Source organism: Pagrus major, chromosome 2 (genome assembly GCF_040436345.1).
Source record: "Pagrus major chromosome 2, Pma_NU_1.0".
Classification (NCBI taxonomy): Eukaryota; Metazoa; Chordata; class Actinopteri; order Spariformes; family Sparidae; genus Pagrus; species Pagrus major.
The window spans coordinates 5,116,795-5,131,683 of NC_133216.1; the positions used below are offsets into that span (position 1 = coordinate 5,116,795).

At 42.7% G+C, this 14,889-nt stretch overlaps 1 protein-coding gene across 2 annotated transcripts; it reads left to right on the top strand.

Annotated features, from left to right (window-relative positions):
* The first annotated feature begins 2,731 nt into the window (after positions 1–2,731).
* Positions 2,732–13,200, top strand: prdm10 (PR domain containing 10). Of its 2 annotated transcripts, none has more exons than XM_073487901.1 (23): positions 2,732–2,773; positions 3,914–4,055; positions 4,303–4,464; positions 4,725–4,784; positions 4,874–4,978; positions 5,398–5,572; positions 5,692–5,933; positions 6,274–6,474; positions 6,752–6,824; positions 6,937–7,054; positions 7,132–7,252; positions 7,651–7,920; positions 8,256–8,600; positions 8,838–8,993; positions 9,083–9,262; positions 9,341–9,451; positions 9,637–9,837; positions 9,954–10,097; positions 10,283–10,453; positions 10,851–10,988; positions 11,111–11,354; positions 11,727–11,824; positions 12,774–13,200. In XM_073487901.1, the coding sequence occupies exons 2-23, from the start codon at positions 3,984–3,986 to the stop codon at positions 12,960–12,962; spliced, it is 3,576 nt and encodes a 1,191-aa protein (XP_073344002.1). In that variant the 5' UTR covers positions 2,732–2,773; positions 3,914–3,983; the 3' UTR covers positions 12,963–13,200. The 2 variants fall into 2 exon arrangements, with proteins under 2 accessions (XP_073344002.1, XP_073344010.1); XM_073487909.1 differs by lacking the exon at positions 2,732–2,773 and adding an exon at positions 2,786–2,804.
* The last annotated feature ends 1,689 nt before the right edge of the window (positions 13,201–14,889 follow it).

Below are 14,889 nucleotides of genomic sequence, written 5' to 3' on the forward strand. Positions count from 1 at the left end.
ATTCACCGGAAATGTTATTGTACTGACATATGTGCATTGACGCTAACCTGATTAATTTAATGCTGCATTTTCTCCCTGTGACCACTGGAGGGCAGTAAACACTCGTGATTAAATACACCCGTCAACAAAAGATTGTTTTAGCAGGAGTGTTAGCTCAAGACCTCTCAAAAAAAATATCAGTAAATACTTAAAATAAATAAATCATATTTGTCACTGTGTTTTGAAAGTACGTATCGGAAACGCAAGTATATCATCATGTCTGCATTGACGGATTTGATACAGCAGTACCTCAGTGTGACCACTGGAGGGCAACAAAGGCAAATAATAAACACACTCATATGTCTGGTCTGCCTTGAAAGTGACGACCTAAACTCTCTAAATAGGAGTCTCTTGATTTATTATATGGCACAGTTATAATTTGACATTTGCATGATATTTGATGTTGAAAGTTTTAATAATGTACAATTATTCATAATTATTAGTAATGGACACTATTAGCCTAAAACAAATAAAGTAACTTCCAATGTAATTATTCATCCTTGTTAATACCCTTTATAAATGCCTATATACAGTCATGGAAAAAATTATTAGACCACCCTTGTTTTCTTCAATTTCTTGTTCATTTTAATGCCTGGTTCAACTAAAGGTACATTTGTTTGGACAAATATAATGATAACAACAAAAATAGCTCGTAAGAGTTTAATTTAAGAGCTGATATCTAGCCATTTTCCATGGTTTTCTTGATAGTAACCAAAATCACTTAAGTTCTTACATCAATAGCTATGGCACTGTACTGCCAAAAACACTGCTTTTAAGCATTCCATGTTTTCTTTTCTGTTTGCTTTAAACACATGATACACACAGGAGTTAGTACTTGATTGCGTAACCATTGTTTTTGATGACTGAAGCCATGCGTCTTGGCATGCTCTCCACCAGCTTCTGACATTGTTCTGCTGTCACAGCAGCCCATTCCTGTTGCACAAATTCAAACAAATTTGCTTTGTTTTTGGGCTTGTGGTTCTCCATTTTGAGTTTGATGATTTTCCATAGGTTTTCAACTGGATTCAGATCTGGTGATTGAGCAGGCCAAGGCATGGTGCGAATGTTGTGGTTCTCCATCCAGGCTTTAACTGACCTTGCTGTGTGGCAAGGGGCATTGTCTTGTTGGAAAATCCAGTCATTCGAGGCAGGAAAGAGTTTTCCAGCTGATGGAAGAAGACTGTTTTCAAGAGTAGCCCTGTACATGACCTGGTTCATTCGCCCTTCACACAATTGCATTTGCCCTGTTCCACTCATACTGAAACAACCCCAGATCATCACTGATCCACCCCCATGTTTTACTGTAGGGGCAAGACAGTCTGGTTTGCAGGCTTCTCCAGGCCTCCTCCTAACCAGTAAGTTAGCTGGAGTGGGCATCAACTCAAAATTGGAGTCATCACTGAAGAGAACCTTAGCCCAATCATCAACAGTCCAATCCTTGTGATCCCTAGCAAAGAGTAACCGGGCCTTTCTGTGCCTTTCGTTGATGAAGGGCTTCTCCCGTGCTCTGTGTGACTTCAGACCGGCTTCAACAAGTCGGTTTCGAACTGTCCTTGCCGAACAAGTCACATTTCTCGACAGTGCCCACTCATTTTTAAGGTCCCTGGAGGTCTGACGACGATTCCTGACACAGGAACGGACGAGTGCACGGTCATCTCGTGGGGTAGAGAGACGTTTCCTGCCGCGGCCAGGTAGCAATTTGGTAGTGCCGTGTTCGGCTTGTTTTTTCTTGTTGTAATAAACAGCTGTCTTGGAGATCTTTAGTTTTTTTGCTACCTGTCTCTCACTCATGCCAATTTCCAGCAGTGCCAAGATGGCTGCCTTTGTGGCTTCACATAATTCTTTTGTTTTAGGCATTATGTGAGAGCTGACAACTTCTGAGTTGTGCTATGGCTTGAATGTAAGCAGGAAACCACTCTAAGCCTTTGCATGTGCAGTGCTGCTTATGACATGAAATGGCCTCTTATATACCCTGGGAATACAATTAAGCTTAAGAATGTCAAATAGGACATAAAGTATTATGTGATCAGCTGCATTTTTTGTCGTGTTCATTGTATTATACCTTTAGTGGTACCAGGTATTAAAATGAACAAGAAATTGAAGAAAACAAGGGTGGTCTAATAATTTTTTCTATGACTGTATATGCTGTATTTTTAAAGTATTCACCGGAAGCGCACCGTCATATGTGCATTGACGCTAGCTTGCTTAATTTAATGCTGCAGTTCCTCTCTTTGACCACTTGAGGGCAGTGAACACGCGTTATATTCACATTACATTGGACAATACATTCATATCATCTCTTGTAATGTCCACTGTTGTAAAAGACAAAAAAAAGAGAGTTTTAAAGCAGAAAAGGTTGTCAAAGCTAGCAATGCTACCAAAAAGTATACGTATATAAAAAAAAAAGCGAAGCAGTAGAAGAGGTTTAATTCAATTGGACGACTGCGGCGTTTGAATTTTCTGATTGGCTGTCCTTTAATTGCTCACCAAATTTTAACCACGCTTATAAACACGTTAGTGGCTGTAAAGTTATCTGTTTCAACACTTCATGGTTTAATTCCGACGAGTATATACATTAAAAAAATATACATCGTCCGGATAAATGTTTTTAAAATACAGTATCTTTTGCTCTCGAGCAGATAAGCAACCAATCATACGCCACGTTCCCGCGTGTTGCTAGGCAGATTATGTTAATATATGCAATGCGGCCATCTCTGCAGCTACCATTCTGAGGGTAAGAACAACTTCTACGCTTTCCACAAAATGTAAGAAAACTAGCGATTGCTTCGCGGCCGGTCGTGTAGCTCGACTGCTCGGTAGTCTTTCTGTCGATACGAGTTAAATGTGCGGGTCGTTTGAGCGCGTTTGTAGCGGCGGAAAAAACATATATTTTCTTTCGGTCTCTTCGGATGTCGGTTGTTGTTGTTAGTCCCACCCAAAATGGAGCCCGGTCTTCCTTGTTCACAGTCGACTTGAAGGGCTGGGCTCAACTAGAACGGGGGGACGGGTGGGTCTACCCAAATAATACGGGCTTTTACCGCTTCAAAATCACCTTTTGTTTAAAAACTTAGACTGTGCTCCACGTCTTGAAGCTCGACAAGTTATGTTTGGCTCCAAGGTCGGCCTTACATGGGGACTATATGGCCGTAATGCTAATGTCGCGGTGCAGTAAATGCCCGGGTTTCTATGGCGCTGGTTTTTGTGGTATAGTCCAGTTGGGACTGCGAACCTGCGGGGTTAAAATAGGGGGGAATTTGATTTATTATTGATTATACCAACTATATTTCTGAATGAGTTCATACAGTCGTGATGTTTCACGGTGGCTTTTGTGCCGACATGCGGTTGTATTTAGACCCCGTTTTCCGGGCGGCCTCGTGAGCAAACGATGAGCGCGTTTTGCCTCGTACCCCCGCTGAGAGTCCTGTGTGACCGCTCTGTGCACGGAGTGACATGCTGCTTTATTTTGGTGTGCGTGTCCTGTCAGACGAAGCCAAACTGGTGTCTGCAGCACCCCAAAAAAAAAACCCTGTGTCGCTGGTGGCACTTGAGGTTGATTTTGAGTGCCACTTTGCTCAGAAATGGCTGCTGCAGTGCCTCATTGTTGCAGCAGAGCAGATTTCCCCCCTCTACATACGTGCCCAGGACGTAATGTGACTTTGACACAGCAGTGACAGTCTAGGGAAATCACTCCAGAGTACATGCACCTTTTTCTACAGAAACCCCACCTTTGTTTAAAATGATAGATGACACATTAAAGCATCTTTTTTAGAAATCCCACATCATCCATCTGTAATTTACTTAGCTATTATCTCCATGTTGCATCAGTCTTATCATCAAAATCACCTACATCCTCTTGTCTGTGTGTGTGTTACAGGCGTCCCTGGTTGTCTCCTGAGTGAAGTGTTAGGCGACGTGGTTGGCGACAGGCCTGGCACCGTGCTGCCATGGAGACCAAGCAGGAACCCTCAGCTGTGTGGAGTCAGACTGCCAACAATGATTCAGGCAACGGCACACAGGTCTGCCGTCCCGTCCGAACCGTCCCTGCAGTGCTTTCTTACAGTCAGAAGCAGTTAGATGGCCTGCAGTCAAAAGACAGTTTAAGCATCCCACAATTTGTCTTTCAAACTCACCTCTGTCCACTGAACCTTTTTGCTGCTGAATCCCAAAATGTGTCACTTAAGTCACACAAGTCGTATTAATGGGCGGCGAGTCACAGTTGGAGAGTGTAATCATGCTTTGTGTCTTGTGCCACGTGCGTTGCAGGTGCATTTCGAAGGTGGCACAGTGGCCCAGATAGTATACAGTGGAGATCAGGCAGACCGGGGACAGCAGCAGGTGGTTTATACAGCAGACGGGAACTCCTATACCTCTGTGGAGTCTGCAGAGCATACACTGGTCTACATACACCCTGCAGATGGCTCTCAGGTAAGAGAGGATCTTATTCAGAGCAGATGTGTTTTAGCTGTTTTGTTCAAGGACTTTGTGGCAAGATATAGTGATGTGTTGAAGCTGAGAGAGCTAAAAATAGTCATTCTTCACCATCTATATGTGACAACCCTTTCATGTGTGGGAGTTTCATATATTTTCACTTGTGTCAAATGTACAAAGTACATATTAATTAACATTTAAAATACAGAAGATAAAACTTGTGAGATTTGCTCACAGCACTGCATTTATCTTTTCAGACTGTATTCGCTGATCAGCCACAAGTGGCTTACATTCAGCAGGATGGTACGACCCAACAGGTGAGTTCAACAGGTACTGTCATGTTATTAGCTAGCACTGTATGAGCTGGTTTTTAATGAACCTTAAAATCCTGCTATCTCATTTGTAGGTCACAGTTTTGCTGCCCAGTGGACAGAACATGAATGCTGCCAATCTGCATGTTCTCAGTAATGTCGCAGAGGCTCCTCAAGCCATCCTGGAGCCGGTTTCCCAGGTGAGAAGACATTGTGCTGTCTCCAAACAAGGAATTACTATTTGTCTGTAATAGCTAAATGTAAGTGATTGTTTTATGATTATTTACACAGTGTTGACAAAAACATTTTGTTATTCCAGCGGGTAAGGTTCAAGTTGCAATTATCAGTTATCAATTATCAGTTGATGAGTAGGTAAACAGAAAATTAGTTGCCAACTAATAGTTAAAAAATGATCTTCAGAAGCATCATGAGTTAACATTTTGAGATTAAGTCCCTCAGAAACATTTCTATGACGATCATAAATAAATTATTAATATGTAGTTGTGTAAAACTATCAAAGATACATCTATTTTTCCTTTTATTTAATTTTTGTTGCATTGTTACATGTAAACTAGCCGAGTCTGAAGAGTGAGTTTTAACTTTGTCACATGACACACAGGAGCAGCTGTCTGTGTCCAACTCGCTCCCCTCCATGGCAGACATGGCGGACGCCCCCACCAGTCCCCTCGGGGCCACAGACTCCACAGATGATTCTGATGAAGATGAGGATGAAGACTCTGAGATGGATGACTGGGAACCTCGTGAGCCTCAGTCATTCAACCCTCACAGCCTCTGTGAGTGACAGCCTCCACAGTCGTAACACAGTCGTCTTAACAGAGTTAGACCACATTAACTTATTATGTCTGTTGTGGTGATTCTGTCTCACTGGTTTCTCCTTCATGTGGCCTCTCAGGGTGTGAGGAGTGTAACAGCGCCAACCCCACTGTGTGTCTGAAGCACGGCGCTCTGCACCCCATCCCCAACCGGCCGGTGATGTCCAAGGCCCGGGCCAGTCTGCCTCTGGTCCTCTACATCGATCGCTTCCTGGGCGGGGTGTTCTCCAAGAGACGCATCCCGAAGCGCACGCAGTTTGGTCCTGTGGAGGGACCCCTGGTTCCTCAGAGTGAACTGCAGGAACACTACATTCATCTCAAAGTAAATCACTGCTCAGCATGTCTCATTGATGTTCGGTTGGTATTGAGCTGCGTTTAGCTTTGCAGTTTATATTCTGGTGTGAAGCTGCACTGTTCATGTACAAATACACTGTCTTCTGCCACCTTTGGTATTAAGAAAGGTCTCTCATTTTAGAAACCTTCTATCTTTGCCCGGTTTGTTAAATATGAAATTGTGACATTGGGAAGGGATATTTCTTGGCCAGAAGACGGGACGAGTTGAAACTTGAATATCAAACTGTCTTTTTCTTTGTCTTTGAAACGTGCAGTCGAAGGTTTCCTCTCAATCTGATCTCTAATCTGTTTTTTGCTTATTGTTGTAGCTGTGCATGTTGGATACAGAGAAAGCCGGAGAGAAGTCTGACGACATGTGGTTGGACCTTTCTGATGAAGACAGCTGTAACTGGATGATGTTTGTGAGACCTGCTCAGAACCACCTGGAGCAGAACCTGGTGGCCTACCAGTACGGCTCTGAGATATTTTACACGACCATCAAGAACATCCAACCCAAACAAGAGCTCAAGGTCAGTCGGGTGTAGTACGATTTGTGTGTTGCATCGTGTATAGAGTACGCTCATTTGTCCTGTTTGATTAAAACAAAGTTTTTACTCCTATATGCTACCTGTCCAGCATCAAACAACTGACGAGGAAGTTCAGATCACTTTACTCAAAAGTCGAACATCTAGTAATTTAAGATCAGATATTTTTCTGAGGAGCTGATGGAAACAATCCAGAGCGGACGGGAGAGAGAATCATTCCCATTAAATAAAGGATATCTTTTACTGATATTTCCTTCTGCAGGTGTGGTATGCAGCATCATATGCAGAGTTTGTCAACCAGAAGATCCACGATGTTACAGAAGAAGAGAGAAAAGGTGAGTCTCTGTACATAATGCTTACTTTGCTCAACACAGAGTCTCATCACTGCTGCGATGGCATGTGTCCCTCTACAACTATTGAAACAGTAGTGGTCCTCTTTTCCTTCAGTTCTCCGGGAGCAAGAGAAGAACTGGCCTTGTTATGAGTGTAACCGGCGCTTCGTGAGCTCTGAACAACTGCAGCAACATCTCAACATGCATGACGACAAGTTAAACTCTGTTACAAGGTAAAACCTTTTATAATTTCTCTGTCATGTTACGTTAGAGCTCGTATGACACGCTCGCTGTTCCTTTCCTCTCTCAGATCCAGAGGCCGGGGGCGAGGAAGAGGCAGGCGGAGATTTGGGACAGGAAGAAGACCGGGACGCCCTCCTAAATTTATACGTTTGGATCCACCAGGAGACAGTGGTGGGGACAAGACAACAGTAAGGGACACATTAATACATGCTGTGTTGATTGGCTCTTGAGAAATTGTGCGGCATTTTATGTTAATTTCTCACGTTAGAGACCAAATTATGTATTGAAAGTTCACTGACAGATTAATCTGTAATAAAATAATTAGTTTGTAGTCCTAGTGCACACAATATTAGATTCACTATGAACCAATAAATGGAAAATTAATTGATACAGTTATCTCAGAACAAAGCAATAATACAGAAACAAATATTAGGTGGAAAAATATTCATGAGGTTTGTAAAAAATATTTAATTCTATGAAATAAAATGAGTAACACAAGATTAAAAGTGTCCTGCTGATAGACGGCCTAGAGCCTATAAGAGCATTATTTTTCTAATTGCCAACTTCCACTAACTTTTTTAATCAGGAGATGTTGGAACTGACTGAGAAGCCGCTGGAGGAGCAGGCGGAGGGAGCGCAGAATGGGCTGAAGGTGGTGGAGATGGAGCCGGAGGTGGAGCCTGTGATTGAGGCAGAGGGCCAGCTTATACCTCCTGCAGGGGAACCGGTCCCAGAGTCGATCACCCCACCTTCCAACAGCGACCTGCCAGTTCCACTGAAGGAGGATCCGGCACAGAGCAGCCAATCAGACGCACACCTCACATCTCAGGACATGCGCCGTGCCAAGAGGATACGGGTAAGACAGGAGACACTCTGTTCACCGAAATTGTGCAGTGATTTAGATATTTTTTGTTTAGTGTCATCGTGGCCATGATTTGCTTTACAACAGTGTGTCTCTCTTCCTCAATGCACGCGTCCCTCAAAGGTGGATGTGCAGGTAGGTCGGATGGCAAAAAAACACGAGCTCAAAAGCTTCCTTTCCTCATTTTCCATAGTGTTAAGGTTCATGTGGCATTTCAGGATATGCCCCCTCCTGCACACTCCATCACATCTACCAGCCTCTTCAAATAACTCAAAAACCCTGCTGGGGTTTTCTCTTTGTAACTCCTCTGTTCCTCTCGTCCATGTTAGAACGCAGCGCTGCAGCACCTTTTCATCAGGAAGAGTTTCCGTCCTTTTAAATGCACCCACTGTGGCAAGGCCTTCCGGGACAAAGACAAGCTGGATCAGCACCTGCGGGTCCACGGCCGGGATGCGTACGCCTTCTCCTGCCACATCTGCAGTAAAAGCTTCATGAGCGACTCGGCCCTGGAGGACCATCTGTTGGTGCACACAGAGAACCGCTCCTACTCTTGTCTCTTGTGCCCAGAAACCTTTGAAAGGCTGGACCTGCTCAAAGACCACGTAGGGGTGCATGCTGTGGACGGCTGTTTTACCTGTCCTTCCTGCAAGAAGACATTTACTGACTTCATCCAGGTCAGTAATAAATGTTTCTTTTCAGGGTAATGCAGCAATTTCAGAACAGTGTTCAGATTCAGAGAGCGTATTCACAGTCACACAGTTCATTTATGTATTCAGCCCAAGCAAGGAAGTGTAGCCAAATGGGGCAGCATATGGGCATAAGTGATTTAGCCAGTTAGCACTAGGAACAGACTGGTTTAAGATGGTAAATTAGAACCAGTCATTCAGACTGCATAATGCTCTGGTCCTTAGGTGAAGAAGCATATCCGATGCTTTCATTCAGAGAAGATCTTCCAGTGCCCAGATTGTGAAAAGGCCTTCTGCCGGCCCGACAAACTACGCTTGCACATGTTACGCCACTCTGACCGCAAGGACTTCCTGTGCTCAACGTGTGGCAAACAATTCAAGGTAAGATAAATAGAGGGAACATTGAGAGATAACAATTTATAGATTTGTGAGCTCTCATGTGACAATTCTTTTCCCTTTGTGACTTTAAGAGGAAAGATAAGCTGCGGGAGCACATGCAGCGCATGCACAATCCTGACAGAGAGGCTAAGAAAGCTGATCGGATCCACCGCTCCAAAACCCTCAAACTGAAGGTTCCCACCACTGACTTTGAGAGCTTCATGTTCAAATGCAGAGTGTGCATGATGGGGTTCAGACGCAGGGGAATGCTGGTGAGCAAAAACTCACAGAAAACTATTTGTATGTTGTTGTTATATTCCAGTCCACTGAGCTTTATTTTCTGGTTACAGGTCAATCATTTGTCCAAGCGTCATCCAGAGATGCGTATTGATGATGTGCCTGAGCTAACGCTGCCAATTATCAAGCCAAACAGGGACTACTTCTGCCAGTATTGTGACAAGGTTTGTTTTTCCCATCCTGTCATGTGCACAGTGAGTTGAAAGGAGTTGTTGTTGTCCTTATTATTTATTGTTTAATGATTCCAGTGTGCAGCAAGAGAGTTTATGACCTGAATCAAACATGCAAAGTTCTGCTACAGCTCAGAATGATATGAATAAATGGATCTGATGGACTGATCCCTGTGCAGGTGTATAAGAGTGCCAGTAAGAGGAAAGCCCACATACTGAAGAACCACCCCGGGGCAGAATTGCCTCCCAGTATCCGTAAATTGCGCCCCGCTGCTCCTGGTGAGCCTGACCCCATGTTGAGCACACACACTCAGCTGACTGGCACCATCGCCACTGCACCGGTCTGCTGCCCACACTGTGCCAAACAGTACAGCAGCAAGGTGAGTATGCAGCTGTGAAAAAGGTTTTTCCACATTGGAGATGGACTGTAGCTTTGTTTTTGCAGCAATTGTGTCTTGGACCACAACTAATAACTCTCTGTGTGCTTATATCTCAGACTAAGATGGTTCAGCACATCAGGAAGAAGCATCCAGAGTTCGCCCAACTTGCCAACACCATCCAGACTCCTCTGACCACAGCTGTAATCAGTAGTGCTCCGGCAGTCATCAGTGCAGACGGTACCACAGCTGAAGCTGTAGTGGTAAGAAAGAGTTACAGATATACATGCTGAGCACAAACAGTGGATTTCTGTGTAAAGGTGTCACAACATTGACGAAAATTAGTATTGCATGAACAAAAAAAAGCTGTAATAGGAAAGAACAATAAAAAAAGTGCGTCAACTATATACAACAGATACTGTAACTGTATGGTCTGTTTTCTCCACAGACCACAGATCTGCTGACTCAGGCCATGACGGAGCTTTCTCAAACACTGACCACAGACTACCGCACAGCACAGGGAGACTACCAGAGGATCCAGTACATCCCCGTGTCTCAGGCAGGAGGCAACCTGTCCCAGCCCGGACACATCCAGCTGCAGGTGGTGCAGGTGGCTCCGGTAAGATCCACGATCATCTCAAACAATCTCAACAACATCTTGCTGCACAATTTAAGGTTTTAAAGTATCCACCCGCCACTTTAACCCGCATCATTTTAACATTTTGACATTCAAATTACTGCTTTGGCCTGTAGGTTTCAAACATTTCAGCAGGTAAACTGCCTTTTATTTTCTGCTGCATTTTGACATTTTCATGTACTACGACACAGTCACAGAAAAGTAGAATTTCAGTGAGATGAACACTCAAAATAACACTATTTTCATAATAGTTATTTTTTAAGTGCCATTTTTCCAGTGAAGCTTGTTTTGTTTAGTGTTATTTATGAAAATGTGTCTTGTGGTAAACTCAGGTAAATTCAAGAACATGTAACAAGTATTTATTTTCTCGGTTTCACAGGCCTCCTCCCCACATTCCCAGCACCCCACAGTCGATGTGAGCCAGCTGCATGACCCTCATGGCTACAGCCAGCACTCCATCCAGGTCCAACACATCCAGGTCTCTGAGCCCCCGGGTACCGGACAAGGTGCCACCCAGGTAAATTGACATAACACTGACACTGAATATATAACACAGAATGATTTTATAACACATGTTGTGGCTCCATGATGCTATGCTTCATAAGAGAATACACTATGACCATCTCCTCTCTTTTCCAGGTCGCAGGTCAGCCTCTAAGCCCCAGCTCCCAGCAGCCCAGTCAGGAGCTCAGCCCCACCCAGCTGACCCCTGTGACGTTAGCTCAGAGCCACACTCTGCAGACCAGCAGCACCCAGCAGCAGCAGCAGCAGCAGCAACAGCAGCAGCAACAACAGCAGCAGCAGCAGCAGCAGCAGCAGCAGCAGCAGCAGGGGACTGTGCAGCACGCTTACATACCCGGAAACTGGAACTACAGAGGCTACTGTGAGTCACACATATGCACCTGTATTGTCTTATGTTTTAATGGCTCTATACTGTGACTGCCTGTCAGGTTGATACATTATCTTTTTTATAAACATGTATTTATTGTTTTGTTTTTTACAATACAGCCAACTCAACATACTGAACTATCTCACAGAGAGAACATATGGCAGTATATAAAAAAAATATATATAATCACAAGTGATGATCAGTCGTACAGCGCACATTCCTCACATTAGATTGATATTTTCAGAACTTCACACTTCCAGTGCCTCTACAATATCACCATTTTTTACAAAATTCAAAATCATCCCCCGATGTTGTCAAACTCAGAAGCTTTTTTCCTAATTATTTGTTATCTTTTGACTGTTGCAGCGTCTGAGATCCAGATGATGGCTCTACCTCACACCCAGTATGTGATAGCTGAGGCCAGCACACCTGTGTCTGGAGTCAACAGCAACCAGGTGAAAACGGTGAGTGAGTGCTGCCTGATAGATGAAAACGTCCTGTACATGTGGCTGTGGGTTAGGAAATCCTTGTGTTTCTTGATGATCTTTTATGTAAGAGTCACCTTGCAGCTAAAAGGTTCACAAATACTGAAGCTTGAGAGAACTCTGCGTTGTATTTAAACGCATCATAATTTGTCTATTACAACAATTACATCTTCTGTAGAGAGCATTCAGCACTTTGAATTCTTGTTTAGTTGAGTCATTGCCATGGGAATAATGCATTTTTTGGTTCTGATCCGACCGGAAGGTACAGATGGTACAGGTCAGCCTGCTGTGTCCCCTTGATTTTCCCACAGTTCTTCACATTTTGATTTTGTAATGTCCATACCAGTATATTATACAAAAATACTAGATACTCTCAATAGAAGAGTTGGAAAAATATTTTGTTATTAACGTTAAAGAAGTTCAGTTATCTGAAAAAGTAAATGTGCCGTTGTCCTTTCTTAAAAACAGCATCAGCACATTGTACCCAGGAGAGTTTGTGATCTGTGATGACACCAAGATACTTAAACTCTCCACCTCAATCTGCTGGAGCATCATGTCTAACATCTAAAATCAGTTCTTTGGTCTTGGATGTGTTCAGGATCAAATGTGAGGACACAAATCTGTCGACAAAGTAATTTAGAACTGGACCGTGTCGAATTCATCCTAATCCAGTAGGCTGACCAAGGCTGTTTCATCTGCAAAGTTAGTTATGCATTGTCCGTGGTATCTGCTATGGCAGCAGTCCGTGTGTAGCATATATTGCACACTGATTCTTACAGTGAAATAAATTGTCAATGCTCTGCACCTTTTGAGAAACTTGTCAGTATGGTGCCAGATCTGAGTTACATCCTTGACAATAAAAAATAAGAAATGAGTGGAAATATTGAATATGGTGTGACAGAAAGACATTCTCATCCCTGTCCTGCAGACACACTACGTTATCTCCGAGGGTCAGACTGAGCTGGAGACCAAACAGACGGTTCCTCAGAACACAAGCCAGGCCCACACCGAACATCTGGAGCAGCAGCCGACCAATCAGCAAGCCACCACACAGTACATCATCACCACAACCACCAATGGCAGCGGCACGAGTGAAGTTCACATCACGAAACCCTGAACTGTACAGTGATGAACTGTGAAAACGCAGCGCAGACCCGTGGACTGATCCTGCATGTAGACCTCAGCAGCTTGTACGCACATGAATGAACTCACACACAGTCAAATGCACATTGATACAGACTTGTGTACATACAGAGCTATGATGGAGATGAATGGATGACCAGCACAGTTTTATGTGTCTGTAAAGTGTTACAACGTTGAATGAAGTGAGAAAATAAAGTCGTTAGAGAGATAAATGCAAAGTTATGCTTTTAAACAGAATATATAAAACACAAAGACTGAACAGTTTGAAAACATGGCACTGAAAAATATAGATTTTTTAAAAGGACATTTTCATTGAAACAGCTGAAAACAGGGAGATTATATCATTACATCAAGTACAGGTTAGACAGGGAAAATGAAAGTGATCATTTTAAGGTCTTACTGTGAGAGTTACTGGAGTCTGAAATTTTGTTGCTCAGTTCTTATATAGATTGGAGCGCCCATTTTACATATTTGTAAAGTTGCAGACATTTCTTAAAGTATAGTATTTGTAAATAAAGTCTGGACAGAAATATAGAGCTGAAAAATATGAGAAAATACTGAAAAAAATAAAACAATCCTGCAGTTGTCCTTCCAAAACAGATCATTATGTTATTGCCCACAAACCAGCTGTTGTATGTTAAAGTATTGTTGCTGATACCTGATGAGATCATTCTCTATTAATTTCCTTTCAGAAATCAGTTTTTATTTACTGATTTACAGATTTCTCAAAAAACCTTTTTTTGTCATCCTCAGCTGTGTTTTTATAGTAAAACCAACGACTGAATGCTACCAAGGTGTTTTCATCCGGTTTTCAAGGATCATGCATTGTTAGAGTTTTCATAGAAACAATCTCAAACCCGTCTACTTAAATAATTTAGTTTTTGACATCTAAAAGGTCACCATCATCACCAGATTGACTGGCAATATCTACATCTATCTACATGAAGATCATTTTAGACTTGACTTTTAAGTCTCTGTCATGATGCAAGGTGTGGTTGGACGTGTCAGAAATGTGCTTTGGCACACCTGTATCCACACGCAACTGTGATGTCACTGGGTCCTGGAGCACACCTGTACATCACTGCAGCAAGACGAGGAGGCAAAAACATCAGGGGATGTTAAGTTACTTGCATTTTTGCACTGGCTAGCAGTTTGAGAAGTAAAATGTTCTGTTTTCAGAGAGAAAAAAATGATCAAATTATATTGAGGTTACTTTTAAAACGAGAGCAACACATCCAGCAGCTCACTCGTGGTTAGCTAACAGGTGTAGATACCTTACAGGTGTTTTTATAGAAGCTTGAAGCCAAATATAAAAAGCTTTTCTTAAGACAAATAAACTAAAGTTTAAAATATTTAAAGTGTTATAATTAGAAATATAGGAACAGAATCACAGGTTTCCATGTGAACAGCTTAGCAGCTCAACATGATAAAGTGCTCAATGGTGATATGAGCTTATCTCACTGTATTAACCTGTTTATTAAGCACTAATCAGAAGTTGATACTTAAAGGGCAGTATAATATTTTAGGGTAAAAAAAGCAGCAGGGGATATCATCACTCTGCATGTCTCATCAATCACCCGTCCTACTGAAGTGTTCTGGTGCTGGAGCTCATCTTTCAGTGTTAAAGTACATTTGGTTCAAAGTGCATTATGTCTCGGATTTTCATGAAGTGCTTGTACAATAACTTCCCCATTACACAAGTTAATGCACCGAATAAGGCCATTGTAAAATGCTATTAATGTGCCCATAATTTATATTGGTCTCTGACAATCGACGTGCAAAGTAAAACATTTGATCATGTGCAGCGACTCCTATTATTGCAGGTGATTTCTGTGTTGAGAATTTAAATTAGTTTATAAATGTGCATTGTGTTTCCTCACTTCATTATGAAAGAGATGAAC